Source organism: Apostichopus japonicus, chromosome 9 (genome assembly GCF_037975245.1).
Source record: "Apostichopus japonicus isolate 1M-3 chromosome 9, ASM3797524v1, whole genome shotgun sequence".
Taxonomy (NCBI): Eukaryota; Metazoa; Echinodermata; class Holothuroidea; order Aspidochirotida; family Stichopodidae; genus Apostichopus; species Apostichopus japonicus.
In genome coordinates this window covers 8,018,345-8,035,935 of record NC_092569.1, presented here as the reverse complement: position 1 = coordinate 8,035,935, position 17,591 = coordinate 8,018,345, and the positions used below count along the sequence as shown (strand labels likewise).

Genomic DNA, 17,591 nt, shown 5'->3' with positions numbered 1-17,591 from the left:
ACAATGTTTTAGGTCATTCTGAAAGATACAATTCTGGCTACACAAAGTATTACATTTCAAAAAGTGCACCTATCATAGCGTTCAGGTATGGCATTCACAGTTTTGAATTGCCTCGCAATCCACTTATAAGGTACGTTGCACTGGATTTCTAACGAAGAAGAAAAATAACGATGTTAACCAGGTCCAATAAATCATAAACCTCTTGTAATTATATTATTTCTGTTTTCTCTCACTGCTCGTCCAATCGTGGCAAGAGACAATAAACATGAAAGGCGGGACCATGTTGGGCTATATTGTCTGGGCGCCATGGCAGTGCAGAACGAAGTTGATGTCATTGGTAGACCTACTTGGGTAAACCTAAATGTATCAGCATCAATGCTGAAAGATTCACCCTTGTACTACTTCGACTGAATAACACCAAACGGGCCTTTCGGGACCACTGTCTGGAGCCCCATGCAGGCAAATATTGCTGTTATTGCTATAATAATATAACAAATATTGCTAGGGCCAGTCTCCAACAAGTTGAATTTATGTACCTTCTACTAAATCAGTCGAAGACTGATAAGGCAACAGGGCCTATTTTTAGAGCTACTGTTTGGGCCCCTATGCAGGACAAAGATACTGTCATTAGTATTTTAGTATACCCCAATGTGTAATAGTTCAAATCCAAAAGGATCTACCCTTGTACCTTTTCAGCTGAATAATACCATATGGGCGGGGCCCTTTGGGGCCACTGTCTGGGGCCCCATGCAGTCAGATATTGCTGTTGTAGCAACAGCAATGTAATTAGTCTTGCTGGGAGCAGTATCCAACAAGTTTTGTTCATGTACCTTTTCAGCTAGATAAATTAGCCAACAGCTGGTTGTACCGCATGGCCCATTCTAAGGGCTACTGTTTGGGCCCCTATGCAGGACAAAGTTACTGTCATTAGTGATTTAGTACACCCCAATGTGTAATAGTTCAAATGCAAAAGAATTCACCCTTGTACCTATTCAGCTGAATAATACCATATGGGCGGGCCCCTTATGGGCTACTGTCTGGGGCCCCATGCAGTCAGATATTGCTGTCATTGCCACCATGATGCAAGGTACCCTCCTGGGTATAAAACCCAGAAACGTGTGTGCTTGTACCTCTTCAGCTAAATAAAAGCTTATTTTTCCCCCTTATTTTGTGACCCCCTCACCTACCATGCAGGGTGTGCCCCGGCAGCAACACATTTTATTGAAGCTTTGTCACCTACCAACACAATCAGGCCACCAAACCTTTTGTACCTCTTCAGCTGAATAAACCTTCTGGGCTCCTGGACTACTCATAACTTGAGAACTGGGTTTCTGATTGAAGCGGGAGTTGGTTTCTTATATATAGCTGTAGTGGGACCAACAAATAACACAAAAACAGAAAGTCCTCTGACCACTTTTATTTACGGTTCGACAACAGCACACTGGGTATAATGAGCCAGTGAAATGTGTATTTATCTTACGGTAACACAATGACTTAAACAAGAGGCGGTGAAGGATTGCCATACAACAGAACTTTAGCTGTGAGCTGCAACATAAAATATGGAAGGAGAAAATACTAAATGATCATGACCAAAGAAATATCTTCAAAGATACAGTATAACATTTTCAACCCGCTAATTAAAACGACATGAAGGCTGGTTAACCAAAGTAAAATCTGAGTAGTCTTTAACAGATACCACTAGGATCAAGGACATTTAAATCCACAAACCCTGGGAATACAGAAAAACATTTTACAAACATTTTTTCAACTTACATCTGCAAAATATGACATATTCATACTTAAGTGACTACATATGCCACCATGTAAATTAACACAAAATGTCATAAGCAATAACCTTGGACTCTGAACCAACTATCAAGCTTCTTTACAAAAATTAATTGAAAATGCAACCATTTCAAATATTCAGGATAAAAGAAGAATACAACTTTACTGTATATCTGCTTAGGACATACAATTATTTCATTTTAATTGAATAAGCATGATATAAAACACAAATAATCAACCAACATCAAAAACTTAAGATATGGGCCTCTCTCTACACGTCAGAACCAATAGCCTGAAACCCCAGTCCAAATAACAATATGATATAGAACCAGATTTAGATAAAAGACCTGTGAATACTCACACTTCATGTGAATCTTATATCAGTGCATATATTGGAAAAATTATAATCAATGCATCTTCCCGACACATATCCTAGCATGAATAACACTAACATTCCAATACAATATATAAGCATAAACATGATCGAGGGCGCAGCACATTGAAATAGTGACAACATGTCAGATGTCTTCTGAGTAGAGACTGAAATTATGGGAAAAACCTCACAGGGGCGTCGGAGCCGGTACGGCAGGTCTGGCAAACGCTGGACCAATATTCACGGCGCAAAATAAAAAGAAGAAAAAAAGTAGGACTAAGAAAAAAAAATGGCAAAAAATAATCTGGGAGGTATATTTTTCAATAATTTTCAATAATGATGACGGCAAGTAGGCTGAATGTCACTACTCTGGCATGGCAGGGGTCTTGTTTTCAAGCTCGGGAAGCAAGGGCGTAGGTACCGGGGGGCGCAAGCCTCCCCAATGAAAAATATGGAGGGGCGGAAGTATCATTCCGCCCCCCGCTTCGCAAGTCAGAAAACCCCTTTTTCATTTCCATATGAGAAAAAAATCTCATTTGGAGCACCAAATTGCATCTAAGGCCAGGTGAAAATGCAAAATTATTTACAAAATGGAGTGGGTACGTGTTGAAGTGTGCTATATTGCACCAAATTGCATCTGAGGCCACCTGGAAATGCAAAAAAAAATCCAAAGGGGAGGGGGAAACCCACTCCCCTTAGACCCCTCCCCCAGGCCGGCCATCAGTCTTCAGCCCCCCCACTCAAAAGTACCTTCCTACGCCACTGTCGGGAAGTGTCATTTCCTGCAATCTGGGAGACATTTTTTCAAAATGTTCTTCATTACGCTACGCGCCAACCATGGTGGCGCGTAGCGTAGTTTGACCTACCAACGTCCCCCGACAATTATGATAGATGGCCACACTGTTCTGCCGTACCAATCCAAAATAGTTTCCGACGCCTCTCCCTCAATTGACTAGTGCGCAATGGGAGTTTGTATACAATAGCCAAGTATTCACAAAAGATTATAAACGTCACTCGGTCAATACCCTATTCATGACCTATTTACGTAGGTCAAAATATATATAAAACCCATTACTCAACCAAAACTTTTAAAAGATAGATCCTACTCACTCTCACATAGCTGTGGTCTTGGAAATCACAAAGGAAATTGAAGTTACAGAAATTAAAGTTACAGTTAAAGTTACAACGGAAATCTTGAGACAATGGACGAATTTGTTCTCTGTTCAAGGTGACAACGGAAGGAGAGCGAGACAATGTGCTTTTGGGGATAAAACCAGAAATTGCTTGGTATCCTTCCGCAAGTGAACCGATAACGCAAAAGTAAACAAATCGTGGAGCCTAACCTTCTACTTAGTTGCCTAGCAACAAGTTAATATAGATCCCATTTCCCCACATAGCACATAAAATATTGACATACTTGTTTTGTTTTGCCCTGTATCTCCTTAAAGAGCATATTTTTCAAGATTTGACCGTTAAACCTCACGTAGTCTGACACGCTGATTCCAAAAAGCAACATGACAAGTCTGTACGACCATCCTAACTGTACTTATCAAAAAACAAAAAATTTGACTTCCAATAACTTCGCACACGAAGGTCGCATAGGGGTCAACCATGGAACATTTTGATTGGGAGGTACCTTTGAGATCCGATTATGACCACGAAAATTCAAATAACCAAAGAAACCAATAGAGGTCACCGGATGTCAACCTGAGGTCAAAGGTCACCTAAATGCAAGTCGACTATTGGATTACAATAGCATAACTCCCAACCTTGACAGACATTTTGTTCTCAAGTTATTTCAAAATTACTGGTTTTTTTACCTTTGTTGACCTTGGATCACATGACCATTGTGTTTGGAAATGATCCCTGACCCCATCCACAACTACTCCCAAAATATCAACCATGTCGGACCCTGTCAATGGGAGTTATTGCTTGTTTTAATATCTTGGGTTTTGGCCTCTAACTGACCTTTGGTTGCCTTCACAGGCACCAAAAACAATGTGGTTCTCATATACACCAAATATTAGATTGGTCCAAGCTTCCCTACTTGAGATATGGTGTTTACAACCGAGGCGTCACACACACACATACATGTTTGTATTACATTCAGACCGAGGACCCCATTGTATTTTCCATTGTTCAAATCCACGAACCCTATCCTTAACAATACCACATACAATAGAATTCTTCCGAGGAAGTGGCGATTCTTTAGAAATCACAACCGAGGACCTGAAATTCTTTTGTTCAAGTCCTTGTTTAGAATACAAAACAAAAGCATGCATACACACACTCTCCGCCTGCATGAATGCATAGGTTATGATTATCATCGAAACCAAAAATGCCTCTTAGAACTACCGTACAAGGTTAGCCAGCTTCAATTCGGTTTATTTATGTACTAATTTTGCTATTGGGTGGATTGACCCTGTTCGCTAGCTTCAAGTAAGTTCAGTTTATATCAGGGACGTAGCCAGGGGGAACAACTGACCCCAAGCCCCCCCCCCCCCCCCATTGCAGTGTCAAAAAAATGTTAAAGAGCTTTTTGCATGGTATTTTGCCAGTGCTCTTTTGATCTTGAATACTTGTCAGCTCCGTTAAGTAGATTATAATCGTAGGAACAATCAGGCTAAATGATTCAGCTACTTTGTTTGGGAGATGTAATTAGCTAAATTTAAATTATAGCTTATTACCAGCCTACAGTTGGCCACTCGGTAAAAAAAATACATATAGCCTACCTAACCGCACTCGATGGAGAGTCACGAATCGTATGCACAACGACGACAACAACTTGCTTTTTAATCATTTCTTTGATTCGTCATAAGTTGTTGCACGAACAGCATGTTATGAAACTGAGCTAGTAATAGTATGTGATACACGCTTCCTATAAATAATTATTACACTGCTAAATATGAAAGTTAATATTGTCCATCAGTTAAGTTCGTCAAATGTATTTAAGTCCAGACATTGGATAAAAAACAAGAATAATCCTCTGTCAAAAAATTGTAAAAGAGCACTATGTTTGTCTTTCGGATAAAATATGTAAAGAACATGTAAAAGAATACTTCAAACAACATCTGCTGATTATATGATGTCATATGACAATGATGAAACTGGCAAAACATTGTACCAGATCACACCTAAGGACCTTCAATTTTTCAAAATGTCTCAAAGGAGAGGGGGGATAACCCTCCCCTTAGACCCCTCCCCCATATGTCTCTATGGTATACAATTAAAACACTTAATGCTAGTTAGTAGTAGTTGTAACTATTACAGTACGTTACTTGATACGTCTCACCGAACTCTTTAATCTTTGCCAAACTTGGTTCATATTATATATTTCAGACAATTACATCTTATACAGTTGTAGAAGATAGATGTAAGACTACTTTGGCCAAAGTTAGACTAGAATATATTTTATAGAAATAACATCAAATAACGAAGGTTTGAGCAGTGAAAAGAAGGGTTCAGGGATTGGTCTAAAGTTTAACTTCTTGATGATTTCCTTCATTTTTTGTTGTACAAATTACATTCTTCAAAGTATTGGCTTTTCCAACTTCCATTGGGCCCTAGGCTAGGTTTAATAAGCAAGTTCAGAGAATAGTTTATTTGCATTGCGCAATGGAGGTCAAGAGGTCAAATAAGAATATTCTCGTTGAGACGAGAGGTGTCTGTTCGCGTACCCAAGCTAACTTAATGAGCACTTACACAAAGTTACACTAAACATCATAAATCGCATAATTTACGTCTAAATTTACTCTGTTTTTTCGCTTCGGGATGGATTTTCCTACAAGTTTGGAAGAGTTAAAACTTTGGAAAGTTGACAGACTGAAGGAATTTTTAAAGAAACGAAAGTTGAAGATAAGTGGCCGGAAAGAAGAGTTGGTTGCTCTAGCGTATGCTGCCGTTCAGATGAACATTGCTGAAGTTAATATAGCAGATGTGCGAAATGAAAAGGCAGATGACTACGCATCGGTAATTCAGGTTGAAGGAGAGACCCTGCCCGATCCTTTTTCGGATTTACCACTTGCATGGGAAGGCGAAGTTGCAATGGAAAAATGGCCGCCTTGCATGTACATTGATATTGCTCATTATTTTACCAGGATGGATAATATTGAACTGAAGCAAAGACTCATGACGGACTACAAAGATGGTAAAGCCTTCAGCTATTTAGAGTCTGGGTGGCTCAGAGAAATATATTACAATGCCATTTCTGCCGAGTCAAGGTTGCTTCTAAAGGCAGAGTGTACACCATCGCAGCGTATCAATAATATTCCTTGGAAAGCTTGGATTTGTCTGGAGAAATCTTCTGGAAAGATCATGCGTGGATATTGTACTTGGTTTGCTGGGTAAGTTTCATAGTTTCACTTTCAGATCAGCAGACAATATCTGAATGGATTAAGTCTGCAAGCAATCATATGTCTTGAGATATTCAAACAGAGGTCAGAAATAAAAGATAAAGTACAAGCCTGGGCCCTAAGGTTTAAATGTTCCTTATCAGTAGAATTTGCATCAATTTTATAAATCTAAATTTCAATATCAAACCAAAAAATAAATAAAACCATACCAGAACTGCATGCCAAGTCATATGAAAAAGTGAAGGAATTTTTATTTTGGCCCTTTTTTAGGGGTGCACTGGAACTCTGTTCAGGTAGGAACCCTTCACGTAAACAATGTTTGGGTTCCAGCTGGAACTCTGCTTGATTCTGGCCTGTATATATTATGTATAATTTTAACGAGTGTTTCAAAAGAACGTTAAACTTCAGAATTAAAAACACATTTTTTTCTTTCTTACTACAGGCTTGGATCTTCGTGCAACCATATGGGAGCCATACTATATAAAGTAGATTTAGCTTGGAGGACTTTTTTACTACTATTTATGCTAAAACCTTTAACTGGTACATAATTCCATTTTTAAGCTCTTGAAAAAGAGCAATTTCTGTGGATATTGCCAACAATAGTAATACATATTTACTATATAATTCAGATTAAGAGCCTGGTATCAGCATTTTAATTTCTTCTAAAAGCTTAAATTGTATTTTCCTTAACAAGCTTTAACTTAGAATATTTTTTGGTTATGGTATTTTCCCTTAATACATAGTAACTTATGTTCTGTAGATTTTACATAGGTCAATGACAAGTTGATTTTTAGCTCATACCAGCATGCTGGTGTGAGCTATTGTTACAGTGCGGCGTCTATCACTCTATCCGTCAACAATTGGTAAAACCGCTCCCACTCACACAGTGTTTGATGGAATTTCATGAAACTTGGACACAAGGACCATTGGGTATAGGGCCATCAGAGATGGTCCAAAATTTGGGGTCAATGGTCACCTGTGGGCCGTAATAGGCCATTTTGTGGAAATACGCAAAATGCTTCTTCTCCTACAGATTCCATGGTACAATGTTGAGGGTTTGTCATGATAGTACTATGGAAGTTTTACCTTCAGGGTAGGGTGTTCATGAATTTGAGATCAAAGATCAACTAGGGGTCTTTTGTGGCCCGGGCCGCGGCCCTATATTTTCAAATTGCTCCTGTTCGTACAGTGTATGGCCAGTTATAATGAAACTTCGTCACAACGTTCCTCAGGATGAGGGTTATGAGGGGTGTTCGGAAAATTGAGGTCAAATGTCTTTTAGGGGGTCATCAGGGGTCATTCTTTTTAATATTTTCAAATATCTCAATCTCCTCAAGATTTTGATGGATCATATTCAAAGTTGAACTGATGATTGTTGGATTGTGTATGAATAAGATGATGCCTAATAATTTTTGGTCAAAAGTTAATTACAATTAATCCCCATTGTTTAAAAAAATCTGAGCCTTCACCTTTTGCCAAAGCTCCTTTAATTTGTCTCCCAGTCTCTGCAGTGTTTGTTTACATTTGTGGTTAAGCTCTGCAGAGGCTGTTAGTGGAATTAAAGCAGGACTGGGAATTGTTATTAACTGTTGAACTGTAAGCATGAGAGCCCTATAGCCAATCAGCACTTGCTGATTCTTAGAAGTCTTTGAGCCTGTGGTATGTAGGCAGCCAGCCAAAATTTTGGCAAGGAGTGCTTCAGGTCTGCTCAGGTAGAGGGGAGAAAGTTTAATAGGGTAGGTCAGTGGTATTGTTTGAGAGAGTGGGTAAAACAGGATTTAAAGGGGGAAATAGGAATTATTGCCAGTGGTGTGGCCAGTATTCTGCTAACGGAGGGGGGGGGTTATCCCTCATGGGCCCAAAATTGGTGGAATCTGAAAAATGGCCTGAAATTTGGTGGGCCATAAAGTTTTGTGGGCCCTACATTTTTAAGCTCGAAAAGGTATGAGCTTCTGCACCATTGGTGCTGTAGTTTTTTTGTCAACTCATGATTTCTTATTCAATTTACTTCCATTGCCATTAGTCAAATATATATATGTTATATATATGTTGCTCTGATTTCTAAGAGAACAAGATGCATTTGTTGATTTTTTCTTCGATCTTATGTCACTATGACATCATTTATTTAATGGGGGAGTGGTTCAACCCCCAAGTATAATAAAAAAAAATGTGACCATGACAGTGCAAAAAATTACATTTCTCAGGGCAAACCCGTATTGAAAAGTTGCAGGCCAAGTCCATCCACCCCCCCCCCCCAAAAAAAAATAAATAGTTGACATGATGTTACGCTTCTGTTTGTAACATAATAATGGGTAACAAGGAACACTTTGCTATGGGAGTAGTATAGTATAGGTCAAGGGAAATGAATGGTCACTGAAAACTGATCCTGTCAAGTAGGTTTTCATATGACCACCAGTTGATTATTTTATGTTTATAAACATGTTTATAAACATGTGTGCAGAATATGTTATAGTCACTGGCTGTTGTTTATTCAAAGTTTACATTAACTGTTGGGAAAGGTTGCAACTTACACGTTGTGGTCAAGTGGTTAAGGCAGTGGACTTGTGATCTAAGGATTACAGGTTCGAGCCCTGGCCAGATCATTGCGTTGTGTCCTTGGGCAAGGCGCTTTATCTCCATTGCCTTTCTTCACCCAGGTGTATAAATGGGGACCTGCGAGGTAACTTGTAAATATAGTTGCGTGCGCCGGTTTGTGGCTGCACCCTATGGGAAGTCCCCCGGGGGACACGTGGTTGTGGTGCACTGTGGTGCCCCAGGAGAGATTGATTGAATTGTGCACACTTTGGTGTGTGGGTGTGACAAGTTACCAATGACCAGGGGTTAATAATTATCAGCGCACTGAGACTTAAGTGTGTATTTGCGCTTTATAAGAACTGTGTATTATTATTATTATTATTACACAGATAACAGGTACAGAATGTGTATGGTTCACTGACTTTCAATTTTATATTCAGCAGCAATATAAGAAAATATTAGCATAATACTTTTGTTCAAGAATAAAGTTGATATGATTTGGCTTTGTACATAACAGTATAAATAGTCGATGCTATTTGCAAACTAAAAATAGTAAGGTTCCTGGAGATAAACATGTTTCGCTTTAATTTGTATATACATACATATTCTTTTCTATGTGTTAATACTAAATAAACTGTAATAGACATTACTGTAAATATTGTGACCAACCTTTTCAGTTTTGAATCAAAGAAATACAATTCCAGAATGGAAACTTGACTCCGATATTAGTTATACTGTCACCAATATTGTTTTGTTTCTTAACACTTAAGTATCTAAGTTGTAGTTAAAATTTTACTAAATAGAAATATGTAGCTATAGGCAAGTTGATTGAGGAGTTGTGGAAGACATTGGCTCTAGATATTGCATAATAAAATACTTGTAGCCTCGTAACTAAAGTTAACAGATTAAAAGTAGAAAAATGGCATATGTAGGCAAGATGACAATCTGTAGTACCTGAAAAACTTTTTGAGGGAATGACTGGATATAACAAAATAGTAATAATAATAGTAATAATAAAGCAAGGTGATTGACAACAGCACTCTTTACATGTAAAGGGAATACAATCTTTTTATGGAAGACTGTTAATACAACCATTGAAAGAAACTTAATGATAGAAAATATGTAAATTTGAATGACTACCTTTGATAACCGTGCTAGTATCAAGGTGTCAAAAATGTTAGTCTTTGGCTTTAGATATTGCATAGTAACTGTTTGCTTCTTAACTAATAAAAATGTCCAAAAAAGTTCAAATACTGGAAGGCAAGATAACAATCCTCAGTACCTGAAAGACTTTTGGAAGAATTACTGAATATAACAGAAGAATTTTTTCCCCTCTGATAGCAAGGTGATTGACAACAGCACTCTTTACATGAAATGGGAGTAAAATCTAATTTATGAATGACTGTTAATACAACCATTAAAGGAAATTTAATGATAGAAAATAATGTAAATTTGAATGCCTTTGATAACCATGTTAGTATCATGGTGTCAAATGTCAAAACATTCACTTCACTAGTGGGGGTTGCATATTTGCAATAGCTGCACAAATCACAATGATATCATCCACCAATGGTACCAAAGTAATTGGTAAAGTTTCTTGCAGAATGTGAAAAGTTTTCATCCTCCCTATTGCTCTTTCAACATGGATTCTGGCATTGGCAATTTTCTTTGTCTTAAGAGTATCTGATCTTGTCATTTGTTATATACCTTTGCTTGGGGGTGGTATTTCCAACCGTGCTCCCCGTATCAGCAAGTCTTCCCTTATTGTGAAACCCCTATCCGCTAATATTAGATCACCTGGGTCAACTAAATTGAAAAATCCAGACTCTCTAGTAATATGCTGGTCAGATGTCCTTCCACCCCAAGCTTTAGACCGAAATGAAATCATTCCATTAGGGGAAATGGCTACTAAAATCTTGACAGTGTTATGGTGCTTATAGTCAGACCAAGTGAGAGCTTGCAGCTCTAGGTTTCTTGGTCTCTCAATAAACACTTCTGTACAGTCTATTGTACACCTAAGGGATGAGTATTTTGGTTTCATAGACATAGGCATTGACTGTACATCTAGCTCCTTAGCAGGCCAAAATATTAAAGGTTTGAGCTCATAACTTAGAAACTTTACCCATGTGTTGAAAACTTGGGACACCAAACCAGAAGAAACAGAAAATAAAGAAGGTATGAAATATATAGAAAGATAAAGTTTGAGTTTCAATAGCACCATTGTAAATTCTTCCTTTGGACATAGTTTTTGTTTGGGTCCTTTCTTCTTGGGGGATTTCTTTCCAGCTGCAGTTTTTTTACTAGCACCACCTGAAGATCTTTTCTTCCCTCCCCAATATTGCAAGCGGGGTACCTTTGAGGAGAAAAGAGTCAGAAGGGCATTAAATGTTGCTATTGAAGGTAAACCAGTTAAATGTCTGACATCAGTGTCACTTTTCAGAAGAGTCTCCACTACACCCTTCTTTTTCAATTCAGCTTTATTTGATCTTGATGTCTTGTTCTCCGAGTTCATGTTGTAGCCTCAAAATTTCTTTGTGTTTACTAGTACATCCACTACAGCTACAATCATCCTTACATTCACACTGAAAGAAATAGTTGTGGTCTAAGTGTGGTTTGTAGCTTGGGCCTAAATTCGCCTAATTATGATAAGTTCATTTTGAAATGAATTGCTTGAACTTGCAGTGTCTATTGCTGTTGGTTGAGTTTCTTTTTCTGGTCGCTTAGCAATCCTTTCATGGACGGATACTCTTGGTTTATGTTCTTTTTTTACAGGGAGGTCCTTGTAACCAATATTCAATGTTGGGTATGGATTTTGTTTAGTGGGCTCTCCATCTTTAAAGTGCTTCGAACATACACAAGTATAGGATGCTGGTTGCCAATTGCTTCCATCAGGATTTTTCTGTTAATTGTTTGTATCCATCTTTTTCTAGCCTCTGGATCTTTTCGTTCTGATGGAAGTGGGTGTAAAGCGAATGGTGGAGTACAAAAGCATGTACCATAAACCCGGTTATGAATATTGCAAATTCTTTCATCCACTTCTGAATGTGGTTTGTGCTGTTTGAACATCCTGCTATTGCACATATTCTTACCATGTTCGACCTATAAAAATTAAAAAAAGAAAAAGGAAAATAATATTAAAAAGTGCAGGATATTGCTAAAAAGTCACTCAATAAAATTTATAGAATGATTATAGTCCATCGGGGCAGGCCTCAAAATGTGCTTAAAAAACGAGTTTCGTTGCACATATTTAGTACCAAGGTTTGTTGGTTGGAAGTTGTAGAGGGATGTCCTAGGAACATTTTTCACGATGTTGGATGATTGGAGAGGTGTTATTTTTCAAGTAAACAACAAACAAATGACGTCACTCTTATACGGTGTACGACGATTACAACAAAGCAGTTCCTTGTCACAGCAACACAAAAATGGCATTTAAATGCATTTGAACTTATTAAAACCAAGATGTTTTTGTTGACAGGTATAGAGGGATGTCCTGAGATTATCTTAGGAGTTGTTGGATGCTTGGAGAGATGTTATCTTGCGGGTAAACAACAAATTACCTCACTATGAAGTGTACGTGAGCTAAATTAAAAATCAGCAACGACTATTCACAGCAACATGATAATTGTTTTAAATGTGACTAAACCTATTTAGAACCAAGCTTTGTTGGTTGGATAATGTGAAGAAATGTCCTTAGAATACTTGAAGAGTTGTTGGATGCTAAAAGAGGTAATACTTTACGAGTAAACAATAAACATATGACGTCATAGTCCATCAGGGCAGGCTTCAAAAAGTGCTCAAAATACGAGTTTCGTTGCACATATTTAGTGCCAAGGTTTGTTGGTTGGAAGTTGTAGAGGGATGTCCTGGGAACATTTTTCGCGATGTTGGATGTTTGGAGAGGTGTTATTTTTCAAGTAAACAACAAACAAATGACGTCACTCTTATACGGTGTACGACGATTACAACAAAGCAGTTCCTTGTCACAGCAACACAAAAACGGCATTTAAATGCATTTGAACTTATTATAACCTAGATGTTTTTGTTGACAGGTATAGAGGGATGTCCTGAGATTATCTTAGGAGTTGTTGGATGCTTGGAGAGATGTTATCTTGCGGGTAAACAACAAATTACCTCACTATGAAGTGTACGTGAGCTAAATTAAAAATCAGCAACGACTATTCACAGCAACATGATAATTGTTTTAAATGTGACTAAACCTATTTAGAACCAAGCTTTGTTGGTTGGATAATGTGAAGAAATGTCCTTAGAATACTTGAAGAGTTGTTGGATGCTAAAAGAGGTAATACTTTACGAGTAAACAATAAACATATGACGTCATAGTCCATCAGGGCAGGCTTCAAAAAGTGCTCAAAATACGAGTTTCGTTGCACATATTTAGTGCCAAGGTTTGTTGGTTGGAAGTTGTAGAGGGATGTCCTGGGAACATTTTTCGCGATGTTGGATGTTTGGAGAGGTGTTATTTTTCAAGTAAACAACAAACAAATGACGTCACTCTTATACGGTGTACGACGATTACAACAAAGCAGTTCCTTGTCACAGCAACACAAAAACGGCATTTAAATGCATTTGAACTTATTATAACCTAGATGTTTTTGTTGACAGGTATAGAGGGATGTCCTGAGATTATCTTAGGAGTTGTTGGATGCTTGGAGAGATGTTATCTTGCGGGTAAACAACAAATTACCTCACTACGAAGTGTGGGCTAAATTGAAAATCAGCAACGACGATTCACAGCAACATGATAATAGTTATTAAATGTTACTAAACATATTTAGAACCAAGGTTTGTTGGTTGGATGTTGTAAAGAAATGTCCTTAGAATACTTGAAGAGTTGTTGGATGCTAAAATAGGTAATACTTTACGAGTAAACAATAAACATATGACGTCACTGTTATAGGTTGGACGACAATTAAAACTCAGGAGTTCCTTCTAACAGCAACATGGAAACGACATAATTTAAATGTTCTTGCACTTATTTAGAAACAGGATGCGTTGGTTGAGAGTAATGGAGCGATATCAAAATGATATTTAAATAGTTGTTGGGTGTTAGGAGAGGTGTTATTTTACCAGTAAACAATATACATATGACGTCACTCTTATACGTTGTAAGATAATGAAAATAGAGCAGTTTCTTGTCACAGCAAGATGATAACATAATTTAAATGTTCTTGCAATAACAGTACTTAGAACCAGGTAATGTTGGTTGAAACCTATATAGGAACGTCTGAAGAACATTTTAACAGTTGTTGGGTGCTAAGAGAGGTGTTATGTAAAGAGTAAACAATAAAGAAATAACGTCATTCTTATACGTTGTACTGTACGACAATTAAACAGAGCATTAAACTTGTCGCAGCAAGTTGATAAAATATTTGAACACAGTATTAAGAACCAGGATGTGTTGGCTGAAGTAAAAGAGGAATGCCCGAAGAATATTTTAAGAGTTGTTGGATTCTTAAAGCAGTGTTATTTTTCGAAAACAACAAATTTATGTTGTGTTAAACATAATTTGAACAAATGCATTTTTAAACACTGTCCCTCTCCTGAAGTCTGCCTCAAGACTCACCTTTAACGCAAATGTAGCTTGTCAAAAACGCAGTGACCAGGCAAAAATATATGTTTTTAGGTTTGGGAAAATTACACGTAGCACCTTCCCATGAGAGAAGGACCGGATGACTCTGAGATCGTGGGGACAACTTGAAAAGGCGTAACGCTCACACAAAAGTAAACATAAGGAAAAATAGTAGGTTTACTATGCACATGAATCTTGTATTAAAAACAATGTGGTCACTTAAACTTTAAAATTTAAATGATATAAATGGGTAGCTAACAGATCTTATCAGAGCTGTTACGTCTAAAAAGAAATCCACTGAACTTATTTGAAAATAAAATGCCTAAAAGTTCTAAGTTAGAACACAATCGCGGCACGGGTCAACCAAATTAAAAGTCGCGTAATATAATTACTTCCTTGGGTAACTTCGATCAGAGGCAGGTTCACTCTGTTGGGGGATGTCTCTGGGGTAGGTGTGCTCACTGGACGGCTCTAGACCAGCTTGCTCTTCACTCCTTGGTATCTGGGCCCATTGACCTATCAGCTGTCAATTAAGTTACTAAATACTTACCAGGCACATTACTTAACCCGAATCTAAACTTATAAATGGGTCTCATCAGTGTCCTTAAATAAATTGGTAGATACACATCCAACACCAAGAACATTCCTACCAAAACAAAATAGCTATTAAACTGTCTATTTCGCCCACAGTTCTCAAAAGTGAGAGAGGCTTGGAGCCAGTACATGTATTCCTAGATAACAAGGGCCACACAAAACAATTACTATGTGTAAAAATGAAAAAGGTCACACAGGGCCACCTGACCACAAACTTCCCCTGTAGTAGTAGCATAAAAGTGAAACTTTAGGGAACTCCTCAATCTATCAAAGTAAGTTATTCATTGTCAAATGAATAAAACAAAATAAGAAAAAGAACAGAAAAGATTAAATGAATTAAACAAAATTGGAAAATGAAAGAAAATGATCAACATAAACAACACCAAAACATTGACCAGCTTATGCTTTGGTTACACAAACAATCCTTTCTGAGTTATATGACTTCCTCGTCACTGTCAACATGACCAACACCCAAAGCCACTTGCTTAGGAAGAAGTAGTCTTCCTCTGTTATGTGTAGACAGAATGTCTTGGGCAATAGCATTGTCATCCTTTCATCACATCTTTGTTCAGCAGCTTCTTTGAGCCGTTTTTCAGCATCTCGTGTCAGACACTGAGACAGCTGTTCTGTCTGCCCACTAACAGATCTTCTTCCTTTCGAAAACTTGAGTCCTGATTGTGCCAGAGAAATCTCTGTAGAGGAAGTACCACAAATATCCTTGTCTTTGGTGCCGATGGGCCTGCACTTTCATCTGCAACAAATCAAAACCAAATTTGTTTGGTTGATACAGTATTTTGAATTGTCCTGTCGATCACACTGTGGTTCACATTAATTGTCTACACTGGAACTCAACTGACTAATAAGCCATCTGATATTCCATTTATTTCAGTGTAAGTCTGGAGCCATGAGCTTGGTAGGGCATAGTTACAAACCCACACACTACAAAGGTTTGAGAACACATGCAATGCTACTTGACCGGATTTCCCATACTAAAAGAAGGCCTCCCCATACATGCATCAAAGTAAAATAAACCAAGCAAGATGCTTTGATATAAATTATTTTATTCCAAATTTTTCAAGAGCTGTAATAAGACTATAGGTGCAACTAAATCTAGTGCCATGCTGATGCTAAATTAGCTGGAAACTTACATATGCCAACTCGCTTTGTTACTGTAGGTGTACAAAATATAAGAAGGGATCTGAGACTAGGCAATACTGTAGCATTGCCTAGGCCTATATACTTAGTAGCCTGTATATAAGCTACATTACACGCTACATTTGTTAGTGTGTGTGCCAGTACTACCAGCAGCCATAGAGACATGATGTGGGCTTAGTTAGGCCATGTTTTGACAAATTAATCCAAGACTAGAGGCTAGACCATAGGCCTAGGCCGACATTGAATATTGATAGACCTAACGTTAGTCTGCATATCGAACCTACACTGGTGTTGATTTCATTTTTTTGTTTCATGACAAATAAAACATGAAATAAATGGTATCATAAAATAACAGATACCAGCATATAGTAGCTGTCGATCTATCCTTCATGGGTGCTACGTTAATCACTTCTAGTCTAAGGCAAACTAGTAGACTAGTAGTATAGTATTGAAGAGCCTTGTACTACATTTTCATAGTTGGCATTCGTATCACTTGACATGTATACTTTCTTGTCACAGTAAGTCTAACATGAGTATTAGTAACAGGCCTTGAATTACCTTCATCGTTCGTTTATTGAATCATGGAAGCACCTTCTATGCATGGAAATTTGCCACCCTCAATACTGCTTCATATCTCGGCACATTTGACGTCGTTTTGCAAACTGTTGGCTGTAAATTTCGTTAGACTTTCAGCCCGTCGTTCTCTTGACGTGCAGTACGTTATGCAGACTAATTGTAAACACATACAAACGTTACATACACACAGTCTGTGCATATACATCACGCCGAGCCGAGCAGTTTCTGTATCAGCTGACATATCACATGCCATACAATAAGGATTTTGATTGGCTCTTGACTGAAAAAGTCGCTGCGTTCGGAGAAGTCCTAACAACGCAAAGCGGAGTAAATGAGTCCGTCTTAAACTGCTGTTTACTCTTAAGATAACACTTCCCGAACCATCCAACATCGAGAATTGTAAATAGCATATGAAAACACACCATAATATGTGATCAAACCTTGGTACTAAATATGTGCAACGACAGTGAACGATATCGAGCCTGCCCCGATGGACTATTAACCTTTTATCACTCTGAATGTTTGACGCGCCAGCTAACTATACCTTCATCATAATGTTGCATTCCAATTTAGTAGTGCATTCACAGAATCTTTTGATATTTACACTAAATCAACTTCATTATTTAATTAT

General features: G+C 37.9%; 3 protein-coding genes and 1 long non-coding RNA gene across 5 annotated transcripts in view; 2 read left to right on the top strand and 2 right to left on the bottom strand.

Moving 5' to 3' along the window:
- Positions 1–17,591, bottom strand: part of LOC139973734 (uncharacterized) — a 245,354-nt gene that overhangs the window by 39,120 nt on the left and 188,643 nt on the right. The gene's annotated exons all lie outside the window — the stretch shown is intronic.
- LOC139973726 (kremen protein 1-like) overlaps positions 1–17,591 on the top strand; it is a 169,385-nt gene that overhangs the window by 40,940 nt on the left and 110,854 nt on the right. The window lies entirely within an intron of this gene.
- LOC139973727 (uncharacterized) overlaps positions 1,234–17,591 on the top strand; it is a 32,076-nt gene continuing 15,718 nt past the window's right edge. Inside the window, exons 1-2 of the mRNA XM_071980578.1 lie at positions 1,234–6,501; positions 6,953–7,050. Coding sequence (XP_071836679.1) covers positions 5,930–6,501; positions 6,953–7,050 — 670 coding nt within the window. The 5' untranslated portion in view covers positions 1,234–5,929. The remainder of the gene's footprint in view (positions 6,502–6,952; positions 7,051–17,591) is intronic.
- Positions 8,959–11,692, bottom strand: LOC139973728 (uncharacterized). The gene has a single exon (XM_071980579.1). It carries the CDS (start codon positions 11,555–11,557, stop codon positions 10,745–10,747), a length of 813 nt encoding a protein of 270 aa, XP_071836680.1. The 5' UTR covers positions 11,558–11,692; the 3' UTR covers positions 8,959–10,744.